At 35.0% G+C, this 18,968-nt stretch overlaps 1 protein-coding gene across 1 annotated transcript in view; it reads left to right on the forward strand.

The window, feature by feature from the left end:
- Positions 1 to 18,381, forward strand: part of LOC140149253 (RNA polymerase II-associated protein 1-like) — a 52,429-nt gene extending 34,048 nt beyond the window's left edge. Inside the window, exons 21-29 of the mRNA XM_072171495.1 lie at positions 3,678 to 3,830; positions 4,728 to 4,870; positions 5,647 to 5,856; positions 9,903 to 10,028; positions 11,049 to 11,212; positions 11,736 to 11,868; positions 12,766 to 12,931; positions 15,348 to 15,584; positions 16,584 to 18,381. Of these exons, the coding sequence (XP_072027596.1) occupies positions 3,678 to 3,830; positions 4,728 to 4,870; positions 5,647 to 5,856; positions 9,903 to 10,028; positions 11,049 to 11,212; positions 11,736 to 11,868; positions 12,766 to 12,931; positions 15,348 to 15,584; positions 16,584 to 16,706 (1,455 nt within the window). The 3' untranslated portion in view covers positions 16,707 to 18,381. The remainder of the gene's footprint in view (positions 1 to 3,677; positions 3,831 to 4,727; positions 4,871 to 5,646; positions 5,857 to 9,902; positions 10,029 to 11,048; positions 11,213 to 11,735; positions 11,869 to 12,765; positions 12,932 to 15,347; positions 15,585 to 16,583) is intronic.
- The last annotated feature ends 587 nt before the right edge of the window (positions 18,382 to 18,968 follow it).

An 18,968-nucleotide genomic window follows, 5' to 3' on the forward strand; every position in this document is an offset into this window, starting at 1 on the left:
ATAAATACAGTGTAGGGGGTCACACAATTTTGGGTGGTGATTTCAACACTGTCCTGAACCCACTGTTAGACAAAATAGGTGGTAATATTCCAAATCGTGCTTGTTCTGATATTATTAAAACAATGTTGGATGATTATGAGTTAAATGATATTTGGAGGCTAAGAAATGGTGATAAAAAAAGATTCACCTGGGCACAAAAATCTCCTCCAGTTAAGTGCACACTTGACTATTGGTTTATTCCTAATGCTATTGAGCACACAGTGAGAAAAATTGATATCATATCTGCACCTAGATCAGACCATTTAGCTGTATTTTTAACTATTTGTCACAATGATATTGTGAAAGGTAATGGTTATTGGAAACTGAACAATACATGGTTACAAAATTCTGATTACGACCATGGCATTAACAAACTTATTGATGAATGTGTTGTTGATTATGGTGATGTATTGTCCCCTAAACATTTCTGGGACTTATGTAAAACTAAAATCCGTGTTTTACAATTGATTTTGCAAAAGGCTCACAAAAGCAGAGGATGAGTGCGCTAAAGCAAATTGAATGTAAACTACAAAAGCTTTATGAAAATTGCATCAATCAGGACGGATGATGAGAACCTGAAATTGCAGTATAATGCTTGTAAACTGGAGTATGAAGTTATGTACAGTCATTTTATGAAAGGGTTACAAATAAGATCTAAAGAGAAATGGATTGAAGGAGGTGAGAAATGTACTAAATATTTTCTGAAATTGAAGAAAAAAATGCTTCTAAGAAGTCAATCAACAAACTTCAGTGTAGTAATGGTGTGATGACAACTGATCAATCTGTTATTTTAAATGAAGAGGTTGTCTATTTTTCTGATTTGTTTAAAAGCAAAGTTGATGTGTCTGAAATAGAATTGGATGAGTTTTTTCGAGATACAATTTTTCCTACTCTGACTAATGAACAGAGTGAAAGCTGTGAGGGTATCTTGACAGCAGAAGAATGTGTAGGCGCGCTCAATTCTATGGCAAAAAATAAAAGCCCTGGCTATGATGGTCTCACGGTAGAGTTCTATCAGCACTTTTGGCCAAAGATTGGTCCTATTGTTGTTACGGCGCTTAATGATGCGTATCTTTCTGGGTCACTTACCACCTGTCAGAATCGTGGCATAATCTCCCTCATTCATAAAGGTAAAGGGCTTCCCGGGATTCCCTTAATAACTGGCGTCCAATTGCTTTGTTGAATATTGATTATAAGATAGCCACTAAAGCATTGGCTGCTCAGTATTAAAAACATTCTTCAGTCTGTTGTGAATACTGATCAGAATGGTTTTGTTAAGGGTAGAAGTATACACGAAAATATCCGCCTTATTGAAGATGTTTTAAGATATGTTGATAATAATAATTTACCTGGTGTTATGATGTGTATTGATTTTAAAAAGCATTCGACAGTATAGAACGTGACTTTATATTTTATGCGCTGACAAAATTGAATTTTGGTTCAATGTTCAGAAAATGGATTTCAGTTATTTTTCCAATACCACTAATTGTATTATTAATAATGGTCACATCTCAAGTTCCTTTGATGTAAATTGTGGCGTCACGTCAGGGTTGTCCGATTTCGCCTTTGATCTTCGTCCTTAGTGTGGAGTTGCTCGCTTGTAAAATTCGTCAATCCAAGCAAATCCAGGGTATTACATTACCATTTGAGAACTATGAGCGTAAAGAAATTCGCATCTCTACTTTTGCAGATGATACTACCATTTTGTAAAAGACCCTGAATGTGTTAAAACGGTTATGGATGTATTTGATAACTTTTCAAGATTATCTGGTCTTTCAGTAAATCATGCCAAAAGTGATGCCGTATGGATTGGATCCTTGAAAAATAATAATTTTGGCATCGGAAATGTTAACTGGAAATTAGCGCCAAATAACACTGTTAAAATCCTTGGTGTGTATTTCTCCCCAAGTATCTCAATAAATCATTTGTCTTGTAATTGGGAGGATAAAATGAATAAGATCGAGTGTTCAATCCGTGCATGGAAGATGCGAGGCCTATCAATGGTTGGTAGAAACTTGATCGTGAAAACATTGTTGGCTTCACAACTTTCATACATTGCTCCAGTTGTAGACCTTCCTGAGAGAGTTGTAAAGAAATTAAACACTATGTTTTTAAATTTATTTGGAATAGAGTGGAAGCGGTGAAGCGGAACACCATTATTGCAGATTATGAAAGAGGTGGTATAAACATATTTCAGGTTGAGATGTTTTCAATGCTTTAAAGATGTCTTGGATCAAAAAACTAAACAATTCTAGTCCTGCTTGCTGGAAGAACATTCCACTTTACTATGTCAATAAGTTTGGTTTGGGTATGAATGTGTTTAATTGTAATTGTAGCTTCAACCAAATCAACACTGTATGCAAGAATGTTATTGACACCTTTCCTGTTTTTTATAACAACATGTTTAAAGTCTGGTTCAATACTAAATGTACTTCAAATAAAGCTGACATATCTGATTACTACAATCAAATCATTTGGAACAATGATGCTGTAACTGTTAACAAGAAAACGCTTTTCTATAGAGACTGGATTGAAGCTGGCTTTATTTTTATAAAAGATCTTTTTGATGATGATGGTTCAATCTACTCACTTGAGTATTTTAGGCACCGCATTCCACGACTGGCAACATTCTTTTCAGTACTTCGCTCTTTGCAATGCTCTGCCCGAATGATTGGAAGAATGCACCAATTCTAGACCAAATTAGGACTGAATCAATTGTCTTTAATGCAGTCCCTATAGAAGCCTGTTCTTCAAAGTTTTTTAGACATGCCATGGTTGATAAGATTTATGTTCCACCAATTTGTATGAACTATTGGTGTAGAAGATTCCCCAATTACAATTTTGATTGGGAAAAGATTTGGGGTTCAATACCATGTTGTACCAGTGAGGCCAGACTTATTTCACTTAATTGGAAAATTATTCATAACATTTATCCTACAAAAGTTTTATTATGTAAAATGGGGAAAGAAGATACAAATTTGTGCAATTCCTGTAATGCTGTTGATCATCCAGAGCACTTCTTTTTCATTGTAATAAGACCACTCCTATTTGGGAATTTGCTAACAGGGTTATTACACAAAGGCTTGGTAAGAACTTTAGGCTTTCTGTTGAAAATGTTTTATTTAATTATCATAATGACATTACCAGTGATCGGTCAAAATATATCAATTATGTTATATGTGTTGGCAAAATGTGCATTGGCAAATACAGATACTGGGATCATCCTTGTCTTCTGTTCCTCTTTAGGCAGGAACTTCAGTATGAGAGGTTTGGTCTCTGGCGATGACTTTAGCTAGTTGATCGCAGATGAACAGTTACTTGGATGACTTCCGTGTCTGTTCTTGGCTCTGTCATTTTGCTTAAATTATTTGTTTGATTTTCTTATTATATACATGTATGTAAATTTGTTTTATAACATCTACTATTATATATGGATTATGTGCAGTGCAATAACTTTTGTTGTTATAATATTTATAGTGTATTTAATGTGAATAAAAGGCATTTTGCCTGACATACTATGTCAAAAGATAAAAAAATTACTCGTTTAAATTTGGTGAATCATCGCCACTGCACCCCAAATCATTAATTCTGTAACGCTTTAAAGACAAGTTTGTTTTCATTGTGTTTTTCTATTTCAGTTTTGTCCAATCATTGAGAGTACATATGTAACAGAATATTTGAAAGCTGTATGTAAGCACCCCCATCAGTCATCAGCATCACAGCTAGTAGGATCATGGGCAAGATATGAACACCATGTATTGTATTATCTAGTCAAGCTGTATTATCATGTGGTAAGTGTGAAAAACAATGAAATTATTTGTGTTGGATTTGGAGTATTTGTATGCATTCAGGTTGATTGTCATTTCAAAGCCAAAATTTGAAAGTCGATGTGCTACTGCATCTCATAATGCCAATTGAAAGTGAAAATTTCCTTTCTGTCTCATGCAGTGAAATTAATAAACAAGTGCAGTTGGAAGTTTCAAATATAGAACAGAAGGTAATTCTGTATGGGTTTGGCATCATGTATTTTAGATCACTAAGTTTCTATTTTACATCTGTGAAGGTACACAGATACATTTATATTGTGCTAAACCATTCCTGTCGACAGAACTTAAATTTTAGTTAATAATATGTTTTGTTTAACTATTTCAAGTGAAATTTGAGCAGTTTTAAATAAATAAGCACAAAAATATCTTGCAACTTATACTAAATAAAAATTCCCCATAGAATTGATGTGAGTGCAAGCCTTTGAACCTTTTTTAACTTACTTGTTTCCAACTTGTTTCTAGTTTCACTGTTATGTTAAAAAAATTGCACAAGCATAAATAAGTGATAACACTTTACTTTTATTTCCAAAATGTCAGTGAGTTATTACATCATGTGTTGGGGAAACAGAGAAACGTAATCTGTATGTAATTGTATCAATGGAAGAAATATTATAGAATCTCCTCTGCACTTCACAGTAACCATAAACCTGAAATCTAGCCCTGAATCTTAATACTAACTCTAATCTTAAAAGGGTTATTTTTTAGGTATAATGAAATGAGATGTTATTTTGGTGCTCATGCATAACAATCCAATTTGGTTGACGAATATGCATGCTTAGCCCATACAATATCTTTAATTTTCCAGTTACACATTTTGACCAGTAACCTTTATTATGAATCTGTTGTATGTTCCCATTCCAGGCTCAACAGAGTGAGAGTTGTCATCAGTATAGCATCTTATATCACAGTACTGCGTTAGTATTACTCACATCTCTTCAGTCAGGGCAAGAACATTATGTTCACGATCTTCTCTCAACTGTGCTCTTTCACACAGACTTTTTAGCGTAAGTTGTAAGGATATAAACTCCCAGTAGGATATAGATGTAGCTTCTTATATCGCAGTATATCATTAGTATTGCATACAGCCTGGACAGGGACATTATGTCCATGATTTGCTCTCAACAGTGCTCTTTCATATAAACTTTTTAACATAAGTTATTCAGGCATAGGCCTATACATGTAGTGCAATAAGCAAAATGAGCTAAACTGATTTTGAGATATGGATGATAGAAAAGTACAACACCTTTGTATTTTATTATTTTGGCAACATGAAATATTACTTTTTAAGCTGTGAAAGATCTGTTCAAATTGGATTGGCAGCAAATTTTGGACTGTTCAATAGGCAAGAATTTGAATGAAATCAAAGTTTGCAAGATGAATTACTGCTACAAAACTACACTTTGGGACATTTATTACCTCATAGGTCTGTTATTTTCCTTCTGTAAATGGTGTGTTTGAAGTATCTTAAAAAGTAACTGTTATAACATTAAAAAAGAACTAAGGGGCTCCTTCAAAACTTGACCGGCGGTTACTGGCGGTTGAACCGCGTTCCATTGTTTAGAACAACAGAAACCGGCTCTTAACCGCACGGAACCGGCAGTCGACAGCAGGTCGAGTTTTGAATTTATCCCAAAGCAGGCTTTTTGAACTTTTTCCATGGGCCTCAAGGAAGAACAGATGATTAATTGTGTTTTCAACTGATTGAGTGTCCCAGGTTAAACAAGAAATAAAACAAACAAACAAACTTTATTAAGAGCAATTTGCTGCTTTTTGTTAACAGAGAAGGTCGGATTGGAGACCCCATTGCCTCTGATCTTGCTGACATGCTGACGATAAATGGCAAAGAGGAAACAGCACCCTCTACCAATTCATCTCATCAGGGGCTAACCAGAGGGGAGTTGCTGCAAGATGCCTATGATCATCTTGGCAGTATAAGACATCTGTATATGGTGTACTTTGGGGCTGCAGCACAAGCACTAACAAGATCAAGGTAGGTTGGGGTAGAGCTTGTTAACATTAATGTGCAATGGATCTACGATCTACGAAAAAAGTCCTTGGAACGCTTGGTACACTCTGTCGAAATTCCGTGCAGAATTTCATATGATCATGGAAATGATGTATATTTTCCCTGGGAACAAGCATGACATCTACAACAATGATTTACCCTTCCCTCTCCCCATCAATCAATGTTGGAACACATTGGGAAACCGCTGAAGACTTTGGTATTTCTCAACACATTGCGCGGGGAGAGGGGTGACAGTTTTCCGTTATTTACACTCAAGCGTTCCAAGACTTTTTTCGTTGGTTGTCTCTACCGAATGCAAAATATTTCATCTAAATTTCGTTTTTGTGTCATAACTCAAAAACGGAATGTTGTATGAACTTCATATTGCACACGATTTGAGAGTGGGTTATATGCTTTGGAATCATAACAAAATTGTTGATAAAGAAATTGGTTTATTTAGGGAGTGGTCACTGAAACCATCCCCTATGCTAAACAACACACGTTTCGTAATTATGGCTCTAAACTGCTCTAAAATGTCATTTTTGTCCCATAACTTAAAAACAAAATGTTGTATGAGCTTCATATTGCACTGCAATTGGGAGTATATAATATCCCTTTGAATCATAATAAAATTGTTGATAAAGATGTTGGATTATTTAGGGAATGGTCACTGAAAACACCTCCTATGCTAAATTACACACATTTCGTAATTATGACTAAAATCTCGTTTTTGTCTCATAATTCAAAAACACTACAAATATAGTTTTAAAAAAATATTACAATGTTTTGCAGCATGTTTTTCAAAATGTTTTTGAATTTTATTAAAATGTCTGTACCCTTTATAGTATAACCCAACATGTAAATGTTTTCTGTAAAACTTGCGTTTGCTGAGTATAGGCTTATCCGAACGAATCAGAAAGATTATGATGTAACAATTTGAAACAACTCATTTCTTAATATTATTTGTGACCGTTCACGGCGAATGAGCCGTAAATTCCTCCCCCGGTCAATTTTATTTTATTTCATGTTTAACAAATATACATCATAAGCTTTAAAATGGTATATCATTTGACTTCAACGATACCCAGAAGCGGGGTTATAGTTTGTTAAACTTTGCTCCTTCAACGACATTGAATACGACATTCGTACACATTTTACGCTGTAACTCAGAATACAATTTAGGAATTTACGGCTCATTAGGTGTATACGGTCACATTTATAATAAAATACGCTTTTGCAGTGAGAAAAAAAAGAAGAAAAAAAAGAAAGCAACAATTGAATACACTTAAAGAAAAAAAATCGACCGCCACGGGGACTCGAACCATTCGCATCAATCAATAGTCAAAAGATTACCAGTCGAAGGACTAAGCCGTTGCGCCACGCTGCCATTTCGCAAGCGAAGTAACCAGTTTTGGTCTTTTATAGTAGTCAGGTATCGGGAAAGTGTAAAGCTGTATAGTGCAAATGGCAAAGTGCATCAGTTTACCATAATGACAAAATGGTCCAAAATCGACCTTTTATGGTTTTTAGGCCGCATCTCATGAAGCGTGACATTCGTTTACATTGGCTATACCAATTGAGAATGTTTGAATACAAAAGGAATGACACATTGATCGCATTTATGAAATTTGTTAGCAGTTTACCATTTTGAATTGAAATAGATATCTATACGTATATATTAATATCAATGCATGGGCAAACTGCTCAGTATGCACGTTGTTCAATGTAGCAGTTTACCATACAGATTACCATTATGGGTTTCCACTTTACACCCTTGACTATTCGTGTTTTAATTGCGTGAATCATTGCTAAATTATGAATTCATTATTTTCTATGCTTCTTTTTTCTTTCTTTGTATTAAAAGAAAGAAAGAAAGAAAGAAAGAAAGAAAAGAAGGAAAGAAAGATCAATTAATGAATCAATGAAAGAATGAGCGAAAGACATCTTAAATAAAATACTTAGTTTCAATCAATGAAAGAATGAGCGAAAGACATTTTAAATAAATAAAAACATGAGCGTGGAAAAAAGTTGAAGTGACCGCTTATAGGTTCAAATTGCAAGCACCTTAATCATGAAGCTCACGTGGCCGAGTGGTTAAGGCAGAGGTCTTGTAAACCTGAGGGTCTGGGTTCGATTCCCAGGCGGTGTCACTTTTTCTGTCTCATTTATTATTTGCGACGGTGACCCGGTGAAAATTTTTGTTTATTATAAATACATGAAGTATACATTTTTGCTTTTTTTTACTGTCTTTCTCTGTTTGATTACTTTATTTAATCATTTCTTTATTTCTTTCCCAAAAGCTCCCAAATGAAATACTTTCCGATTTAAATGTGATCTCATAATAGTCCTACAAACCCCCTCCGCTCTACCCCACATACATCCCACGCCCTACACCATGCACGCACACACCCCCACACATTATACATACACAAAATTGTGAAGCACAAATCTGCTGAAGATAGTTGTTACATCATGTCAAAAACAAGTTAATGCTATCTACTGAAGATAGTCGTAGTTTATTATTTACTTCATTACAAATCGTAACGTACATGCGGTTTTAGTATTAAATTAAAACTCAATTTTCTTTTTTCTAACGCTCATTCACCTATCTGACAAGTGCTATGAAGGTGAACTTCAATATTAATTTTAAAAATAAATTAGGGAACTCGGAATCATGCAGCTTAGAGCCGTAATTACGAGATATGTGTTTGAAACGATTTCTCGGTTTTGAGATATATATCATAAAAATTTCATTAAATGCGTGTAAGTTGGGGTATGGGGGTGTTTCAGTGCCCACTCCCTGAACCAACCAATTTCTTTATCAACAATTGTATTATGATTCCTAAGTATATGGTCTACTTCCAAATCCTGTGAAATATGAAGCTCATACAACATTCTGTTTTTGAGTTATGGGACAAAAACGACATTTTAGAGCAGTTTAGAGCTATAATTGCGAAATGTGTGTATTTTAGCATAGGGGGTGATTGCAGTGACCACTTCCTAAAGAAACCAATTTCTTTATCAACAATTTTGTTATGATTCCAAAGCATATGATCCACTCTCAAATCGTATGCAATGAGAAGCTCATACGACATTCCGTTTTTGAGTTATGAGACAAAAACGAAATTTAGATGAAATATTTTGCATTCGGCAGAGACAATCCTTGGGAACGCTTGGTACACTCTGTCGAAATTCGTGCAGAATTTCATATGATCATGGAAATGATGTATATTTTCCTGGGAACAAGCATGACATCTACAACAATGATTTACCCTTCCCTCTCCCCATCAATCAATGTTGGAACACATTGGGAAACCGCTGAAGACTTTGGTATTTCTCAACATTGCGCTGGGGGAGAGGGGTGACAGTTTTCCGTTATTTACATAAGCGTTCCCAAGACTTTTTTCGTTGATTGTAGTTAAATGATCGCCTGCAACAATTTATCATTTTAGCCAACATTTTTACATTTCATTTTTCCTGAAGGAAAGTTTACCAGACTTGTAAAAAATGTATCTGTGTTTCTGAACCTAATTCATGTTTCCATCAAATTTCTAATAAAAAAAAAAGTTCACAATGATGAAGTATGTTACTGTCAAATATGAATTAAGGGCTCATTCATACATTTTCATGACTAAACGATTGTTTATGCCCAAGGGCTTAAGCCTCAGGGCATAAACAATGTTTAGTCATGAAAATATATGAATGAACTCCTTTCATACATACTCAACATTCTATGTGCTGTTACATTCCTCCACAACTAAGAAAACAATCATTTTAGGCTAAAACTAGCATTTCCTTTTCCTTTTTAAAAGTTTTTCCATCTCCTATTGAGAGAAAATGTTTACATGCTCAGTTCATCATGTTTGGATGCACATGAACATGGCGTACATTACTTGCGCTTTGTGTAAATAGTACGCAGGTATCAAGTGCGCATGGCTGACTCGCGAGTGTACATGGGTTCTAGTGTGGCTTGTTTATGACAAACGCATTAAAAAGTTTAAGATAAAACAACATTTTCTCTTTGATTACAGAGCCAGGTCATTGCATCAACCCCATGACATTGACACATTAACATTACCAGAATTCACTGGTCCTTTGGTGCCTATGGACTGGATATTTTTACCGCTGTTACACCTCTATGTAGAAGCACAGAAAGCGTAAGTATGGACATTTCCTTATGTTGCTTTTGTAACTAAAATGATTCTACAGCAAGAAAATTATAAAAAATTGGGTAAAATTACAAATCTCACTCATATGTACATTTGTGCTTTACATCCCTGTCTGTATTGGGCACTTGTAAAGTATACAATGAGCCAAGGAATTATATTGCAGAAGTTATAACAGTTCAAAGAAATTTGATGGAGCGATTACTGAATAGGGTGCAACTCTGCTAGTCTTATTAAAAGACTGCCCTACCCCAATATAAACCCTAACCCTAAACTCCATAAACGAGGACTGGACTCAAGTCTAGCAAGTTGCACCCTATTCAGTAATTGTACCAATTTGATAAAGAATGAGAAGGCAGTTTAATTTTGTAGCATATTTGCAATAAAATTAACAGAAATACAATGTGGGGATTAAGAAAAAATAAATAAATAAATGTAGATATTTATATAGCGCTTTATGCTGTAAACAGCCTCAAAGCGCTTTACATTTATTTCGCCGTCATTAGAATATGTCGGAACCACGTTTGCAGCCTACAAGTGGCGCAGGGTTCATCAGTACAACGACTGTGACTACCCCTAACAGCTTCCCATTGCACCTGGGTGGGGTGAGGCAAGCGAGGCAAAGTGCCTTGCCCAAGGGCGCAACATGGTGGTGGGACAGGGAATCGAACCCACGCAAAGAAAACAGCGAGTCACATATGTGATGCGATCAAGCAAAATCAGTCGGAACTCGGAAATATTAAAATTTCAATTTCTTATAGGATAGTAAAAGGCATTTACAAAGCTGCATTTTGCAGAAAACCACATTGAAATTGAACAACCAGTTCCAAAGATATGAGCAATTAAAGAGTTTCCAAAACAAGAGGAAACAAAAGGAAATATTACCTTTCTTTGGCTATATCTCAAAATCAATATTTCTGAGTTCCGACTGATTTGGCTTGATCTCATCACATATGTCACATATGTCACATACTCAATAACATATACCAATGGGTTTTTTTCTGTTTACAGTGAGATGCTGGGTAAAACAGTGAAGTCTTTCCCACCACACATCTTGGCATCAATAACTGACACACTACGCTGGGTCTTTATGTTAGAAACCTGGAGATCTAAATGTCTGCAAATGGTGCCTCAAGCTGCCAAGGTAGCCAGGCTATACTGTATCTTTCTCACTGGTAAGTGATTATAAGTCTTTTGTGATGTAGACTAATACATACAGCAGAAACTCTCATATCTACAAAAACCAAACATTAAAAAGCCCTACAAGGACCACATCACTGTATAAAGGAAACATAATTATATAATTACTGTAAACGTTCGCCTAATGGCGCTATGGGCTCCCTTGACATACAATGTAACTGGAATTTTAGACACAAATTAAAAGTGCCCTTCCATAAAAATTCCACCAGCAAATAAGGGCATATACCATTAATTCTTGTTGGGATTTTTAGAGGAGGGAGCTCTCTATTTGTACATGATATTTACCCCAAGGCAAAGAAGACCAGGTGCGCCATTAGGCGAACGTTTACGGTACAAGAAGAGACTAACAAGCTGAATAAAAATAGAAATTAGTATTAAGCAAGTAAAAAAAAATGATTAGTAAAGGAGTGATGTATCAAGTGATATTTGGACTTGTAGAAGGTGATGAGATTAATGACTCTTTGTGTTCTAATCACACATGCTTTGTTTGTGCATTAGGTAATGACTTGTTTATGGAGGATGCTGTTAGTGGATTCTTATGGCCCATATTGAGGATATACACGCAGCCAGAATACCTAAAAGCATTGGATTTTAATGTACCTGTCCCTGGTGTAGCATCCTTCCATGATTTGTAAGTATTCACAATTCTTAGTATTTGATTTTTCTCATTTTTACAAATCGTCATCCTCATAACAAAACTACCTAAGTCATTCTTACATGTTTCTCATTTGCAATTTTGATTTTCTGAGTAATAAACCCATAATTAATCAAATTTCCAGCCGCATTCTTCACTAACTTATGGAATACATCTCCGTGATGAATTCTAGGCAAGTACCGTTTCTTTTAACTGCCCAGGACACTTAACAAAATCATTTTGGGTGTGCGCTTATTTTTTTCATTGTTTAGGCCAACAGGACGTAAAAAAGCCCCAAAAATGTTCATTTATCATCATCAGTGTGTCATATGTTTCAGACCATAATTCAGATTTGCATGGGCAGTTAAAAAAATTAAAAAATAAATGTTGGTATTTATACAGCACCTTTCACATGTGTATAATGTACCAAAGCGCTTTACATTTATTCCGCTGTCGTTAGAAATTAGAATAATGTCAGCTGCCATACAATGCCCAAGGCATGTTCATACCTTAAGGCGGCGCTCAATGGACAATATTCATAACAGCTCCCCATTTCACCCCTGGGTAGAGAGAGGCAAGTAAGGTAAAGCACCTTGCCCCAGAGCACAACACAATGGCACCGCTGTAGCTCGAGCTCGCAATCCACCAATTACAAGGTAGAGCCCGTACCGCTGCGCCAACGTGCCCCCACTCATATCAGTTTGCTTGTTGTAAAGTAATTGGGTGGGCGCTTATAGGGGCATGGGCAGTTAATGGAACAAATGGGGTATTTCTTACATCAGCTTTAAAACACCGAGCTCCACAAGCAGGTGGAGGATTTGTAGTATAAATAGTAGGGGATGCCTCAACTGTTCTAATCAAGTTTCTATGTACTGTTGTTTGTTTGTGGTACAGGTACATGTCGATATTAACCCAGTATGAAGCAGTGTCATTTGGTAATCGCCTGTTTGCACACTTCATCCTACTTCCAATACAACAACAATTCAATCCATCATTGAGGAAAGCTGTTTGGTTTGATAGAGTTGGTGTACTCAGGTCATTAGGGCTACCACTAAGAGAGGTAATTTTTAAATTTTGTTGTTTGTCCCTAACAGTGCTATTTGGTTCCAAATATTTATTTTTTTAATTTTGTTGTTTGTCCATTATAGGTTATATATCTGACTGTTATAATTATGATTGATTTCTTGATTAATTCATTATTTGAAAAGTCTTTGAAATACATCTTGCTGTTACATAAGTGATGAGTGTAGTGTAATTCCAAAGGAGGCAGTGAAATTTAAAAGACAAGCTTATGATAACACAAACCTCATTATAGGGCTTACTATTATACATAGTCTGTGAGTGTTATGCACTAGCAGTATGAGTTTGAATGGATGCAGACCAAAATATGAATAACTTTGCCCCTTTCCCGGAATAAAGATGGTGGTGGATCAGTCTTACTTAGATCCAATTATGTAGCATCTCCATGGATATCATTTTCTGGTCATATCACTTATTGTCTTTCATGTTAAAGGATGGCATTGATTTGAACCGTTAATGGCTGAAAAAAGAATTTGTTTTGTATTGTTAAAAAAAAAAAATTGCCTGCCTATGTTTGAGCAATTGTATAAATATATGTGTATCACTCTGTCAAATTTGGATAATTCCATGTCACGAGGTGAAGTCAAAATTTAACATTGTGTTATTTTTTTTTATTATATGTAAGGCATTCATGCTTAGGCATTCAATATTATTTTGTATAACATCTTAAGGGAAGGGGTATGAACATTTGGACAGTATTTATTGTGGGACATTAGAACACATCAGACATATCGATTAGCATTCTGAATACGAAGAATGTCCTTCTGATATCAAATGATATTCGTAATGTAATACACATTTTATGGCAAATCATTAAAAATTGATATTTTTGATATTTAACAGTACTTGAAGTAAACTTTATAAATCTGATGATTTATACTTAAAGTGTATGTAGGTGGGATGAAAAGCCGATGATCAATTGAAAATTTCGACCTTTCGTATTGAAGATATGGATTTTTTTTCCCCAAAACACACAAAAAAATAGGTCTTTTGGGGAAAAAAATCCATATCTTCAATATAAAAGGTCAAAATGTTCAATTGATCATCGGCTTTTCCTCCCAGCTACATACACTTTAAGAATACATCATTAGATTTATAAAATTTATTTCGAGGACTGTTATACGAGGGTCATTCAAAAAGTTCTACCTGTTGGGTCATAACTTTTGTTTTGTTAAAGTTAGCTACTTGAAAATTTGCATACATATAGTTCGAAATGTCACCTACAGGTGGTGAAAAAATCATGTCAAGACCATTTTCAGATTTTTGCTGGTGACCTGAAAACCACAGTAAGATATGTACAATATTTACAAATGCGTCTCAAGTACAGTGTGTTGAAGATCCCATAATTATTCCATTTGGTCATGTTATACAGTAAAAACTGTATAAAACACAAGAATAATCATAAAATTATATGTACTGGTTAAAAGGTTGCCACAAACTGAAAATGATGGACATTAATATGCACAAAACTAATAGAACAAATAGCCAGTGTAATAAAAATTAGTGTAGATGACCACAAACTCAGTTTATGAAGATATTGACTTTAATAAAACATCATGTAAAATGGTGGCATTATGTCGCTTTCTTTGGAATAAAATACCACAATAGATCACAAAGGAATTAAATTTACTTTTTTGGCTGAAAAATATGTTATAGTAGTTTTAACTTTTGTTTTTTATCTAAAAGCGCAGCTAGAAAAGTCATGCTGTAGGGATGGACACTATGCTGATTATCATTAACTGAGATGTTACAAGATATCCCTCCAAAAATTGGAATTCTGGGTAACTTCTGTCCATCAAAATTTTACTTTTTCAGTCACAGATGATGTTTTGGACTGTAAGGTGTATATTCATTCAAAATTTATATTGTTACTAATATGATTTTTTTTTTGTATAAAGAGGAAGTTCGTACATTGGCTGCACGCATGTTTTCAAGTGCAATATCCAAAGATGCGCCACCGCTTCCGTGTACCATATCTTACTGTGTTTTTCAGGTCACCTACAAAAATCTGAAAATGGTCTTGACATGATATTTTCACCACCTGTAGGTGACATTACAAACTAGTATATGTATGCAAATTTTTAAGTAGCTACCTTTAACAAAACAAAAGTTATGACCCAACAGGTAGAACTTTTTGAATGACCCTCGTATATCAAAAATTTGAAAAATATCAAATTTAAATAATTTGTCATAAAATTTGTATTATATCGTGAATTTCAAAAAATGAAAATTATTTGATATCAGAAAGACATGCTTCGTATTCAGAATGCAATTCGATAGGTCTGAGGGGCTCTCATGTCCCACAAAAAATACTGTCGAAATGCCATAAACGCTCATTCTAGATCCCTTAACACCTCAGTTGAGTTGCACTTTACCAATATCTTGGTTTTTTTCAGTGTGCCATTCCACTTAGCAATTTCTTAGAACCTAAAGAAACAAACCCAGAGCTTGTTGAGATCTACCTAGGCTGTGTCGCATCAGGATCAGTACGTCCTTCATGGTCACCCATCATGTACCTGGTAGCCCTATCACATCTGAACAAATTTTTGTTTAGCCAAGATAATTTGGATAAAGTAGAAGCAGTCAGGCTGAAGCTGAAGATGATTCGACAAGTATTAGCACTAAAAGATAAGGTAAACAGTTGTATTTTTCTTTAGGGCACTTCCAACTTGTTCTATTAGGCCAAACAAAAAAAAGTTTGTCTCAAAGCTTGCGCACGCATTTGTAAAATCGCGAGATTTGGAAAAAAAAGAAATGCAGAATTTTTTTTTATTAAGAAAAATCCGCCGAAAATCAGACTTCTTTCTCAAAATACCATAAAAATACTAAGTCGGGAATAAAACAAAAAAATCGCATTTCGCATTTGTTTTCAAACCACTTGTGAGCTTGGAGACTAACCTTTTTTTTTTGTTGCCTTATATAATATACTATTCAGTCCAGAACTAGTTGAGCCCCATGGATCTTTCTAGTTCTTTTACTAATCATAGTTAGGCCACTCTTAAGAGTTTTTGAGAAATGTGCAAATATGTATACTAAGTTCATTGCCTATTTCTACAAACATGGTTGACTCAATCCTCTTCATCCAAATTATGATGATTTAGGAAAAGTGCAATATTTTGTAGGCTCAAATTCCTACTTATACTTTATGAGAGTAGCATAATACAAATTTCGGTATCAAGTTGGCTGAGGATTTAATAGATAACAGGTTGGTACAGGTTTCAAGCTTGTTTGTTTTCTGTACATTATGTTTTGAACCATTTGGTATTTTTCAATCAGTGTAATATATACCACAGTGATCATCACATTCAAGTTGTCTTATATTCTTTTGTCACAATCGAACAATCTATTGATAGTGGTTTACTTGCTCCTGATATTAGAAAAAAATAGCACATTTGCATTAAAAATATTATACTTATCCTGTCTTCTCAAATGAAACATAACTCAATCCTAATCATTGAGGTGGACCTGACCAGGAATATGTCATGTCACCAATTGACACACCAACCGACTTCCAACTCTACTGAAGAGAAGAAGAGCTAGAGGTTTAAATCTCTGCAAGCAGTTGTAGCAACCGTTGGATAATGGGCTAAATTCACTTAACATATTTTCATGTTTGTTGTGTGTTTTTACAGGTGTTACAACAACAGATTTTGCAATATCAAGGACTAGACCTCACACAGCCATTAGGATTTAACCTCTATCCACAATTACCATTAGAAAGATTAGAAATACTACAAGCTGCAGAGAAGAGGTAGCATTAAAGAACATTGAAATGAAAGACTCTAAGCTCTTACAGAAGGTTATTTCTACCTTAAGTTTTAACCAGAACTTCGAATAAAGGCAGTATATATTTGTTTTATATACTTCATTAATATGTTCTTTATTTATTGATTGGTTAAAAGAAAATTATTTGATGTTTGACTCTCCAGCTTCTAGCCTGAGTGAACAGCATGACCAATTTAAGCACAACCTATATTTGCCCTTCAAAAAAATTGAATAGGCTAAAATCGGGCCAACCAATTACAGCAGCGCGAAATCTCGCTATGGCAGTTTTGTGTGCGTGAACTGTTCCGTCGCATCGAATGCACGCATGCGGAAGGCATCAGGTCAAAAGTACTATTTAGGGCTTGGAGGTACTATTTACGGCTCATCCGGGACATTGAAAATACTATTTACAGCTTAGAGGTACTATTTACGGATAGGAGTACTGATGGTAGAACTATTTTTGGTCATGTGATCAACTTTTAACCAATCAATGAACAAGAATATATTAATGAAGTATATAAGTAAATATAAATGAAGAATTTCAGCATTAGCAAACTTGGTTACTTAATGCATCTTTTAATGAAAAGATCCCAATTTTCAAGTTGCTTCCTTTGCCTTGTTGGACCAGGTCATGTCACACATAAAAGACAAAATGAAAATGTGCAGATAATTAATATCTTGCATAAATCTGAATCAAAATCAAATCCTCCAACCTCCTGAGAAAATACTGGTTGAAACTATGTAGGTGGTAACTTCTAACTCTAAGCAAGAATTCGGGGCTTGCGTTTCACTTTTTTAACAACTGGTCTGCTATTCCAGATTGGGCCAGTTGGCAATTGAGTTGGCTCGACAACTTAATCACCAGCATTTACAGCTTGCCTGATGCATTTACAGGCTGAATGTTGCCACAGACAAGTGCTAAATTTGAGCCCTGAACAAGATGTTTGTGTTTCCAAAGTGTATCAATCAATTTATATTGGGCCTGGTAGCAATATATATATATTGACGCACCAAATCCGTTAGGTCTGATGCAGTACAATTATGTACATCTTTTACACTTCAGTATTCCAAAATAACAATAAATAGGTACATGGTGTGTCACTGAAAAGGGCTGTATGTGCTGTAAACAATGTATTTGTATTTGACTTAGCACTCCGTCCCTATATTTAGCCCAAAATGTTTTGTTTGGACTTCAGAAGCCAAAATGGTCAAACCAGTTATAATAAGTAAAAACTGTAGCATATAGTATGCTGTGGGTGTTTGTATTGTACTGTTTTGCTGCTCAAGTACGAGAACACATTATAGCCACACAGTGTAATTTACCCATTACCAACTTCAAAGTAATGCGCCATATTGCCTTAGCTCTAAAGCTGCAGCACCCATATTTATCCAACAGTCAAATATGTTGAAAAATCACTCATTAACTTTCATGTTCATTTATTTTTCAGGTTCAAATTATTGTTAAATTATTCAAATGCTTATATTTACCCCATAACGTATCTATACTATTAAAGAGTTTGAGATTAAACATGGACTTTGTTGTATATTTTACACCCTGCTACGATTGGTACACTCAGTCAGCAGTATATAGTGTTTATGTATGCAGGTCGTTATTAACAGAATCCATGCATGCATAGCTGACCCCCGTTCCCACACACACACACACACACACACACAGCGCCATGCAAAAGATGGATTTTTAATGTCACAAAAAACAAGAAAACCACCAAATTTGCAACGGATCCGCCTCACAAGCTTCAGGGCATTCAACGCTACGATAATACACAATGTTAATTTGAGATACACAATGACATTCATACACACAAAAATTAAATATTTGTAATTAAAAACTTTTGTTTTTGAACGATTCTGAATGTTATCAATGAAAATGCACCAATGACGTCATTGGGTTAACGATTTTCCAACTGCTGATTGGTTGATTGCGTCACTGTCAGTGATCTGTGCATGCACGGTACGGAATGATTTTTTGTATGGGTAAAATACACTGTGAGCCATGAAACACCATAGTAATCACCTGTAAGTGAGGTAGGAGTCAATGGTTATGTAATTAATTAATGTGATGACGAGCTGTCAATCTTTAGAAGGTTATAGCTCATTTTGTGGCTATTCTTTTCCAAAAATAAATATGCTTTTTCAAATTTGTATAAGTTTGAACTAGAAAAATAAATATGATAACACTCATGTGTATTTTTGTACTAGTCATTAAATAAATGTGGCATTGCATAATTTGG

This window comes from Amphiura filiformis, chromosome 1 (assembly GCF_039555335.1).
Source record: "Amphiura filiformis chromosome 1, Afil_fr2py, whole genome shotgun sequence".
NCBI lineage: Eukaryota > Metazoa > Echinodermata > Ophiuroidea > Amphilepidida > Amphiuridae > Amphiura > Amphiura filiformis.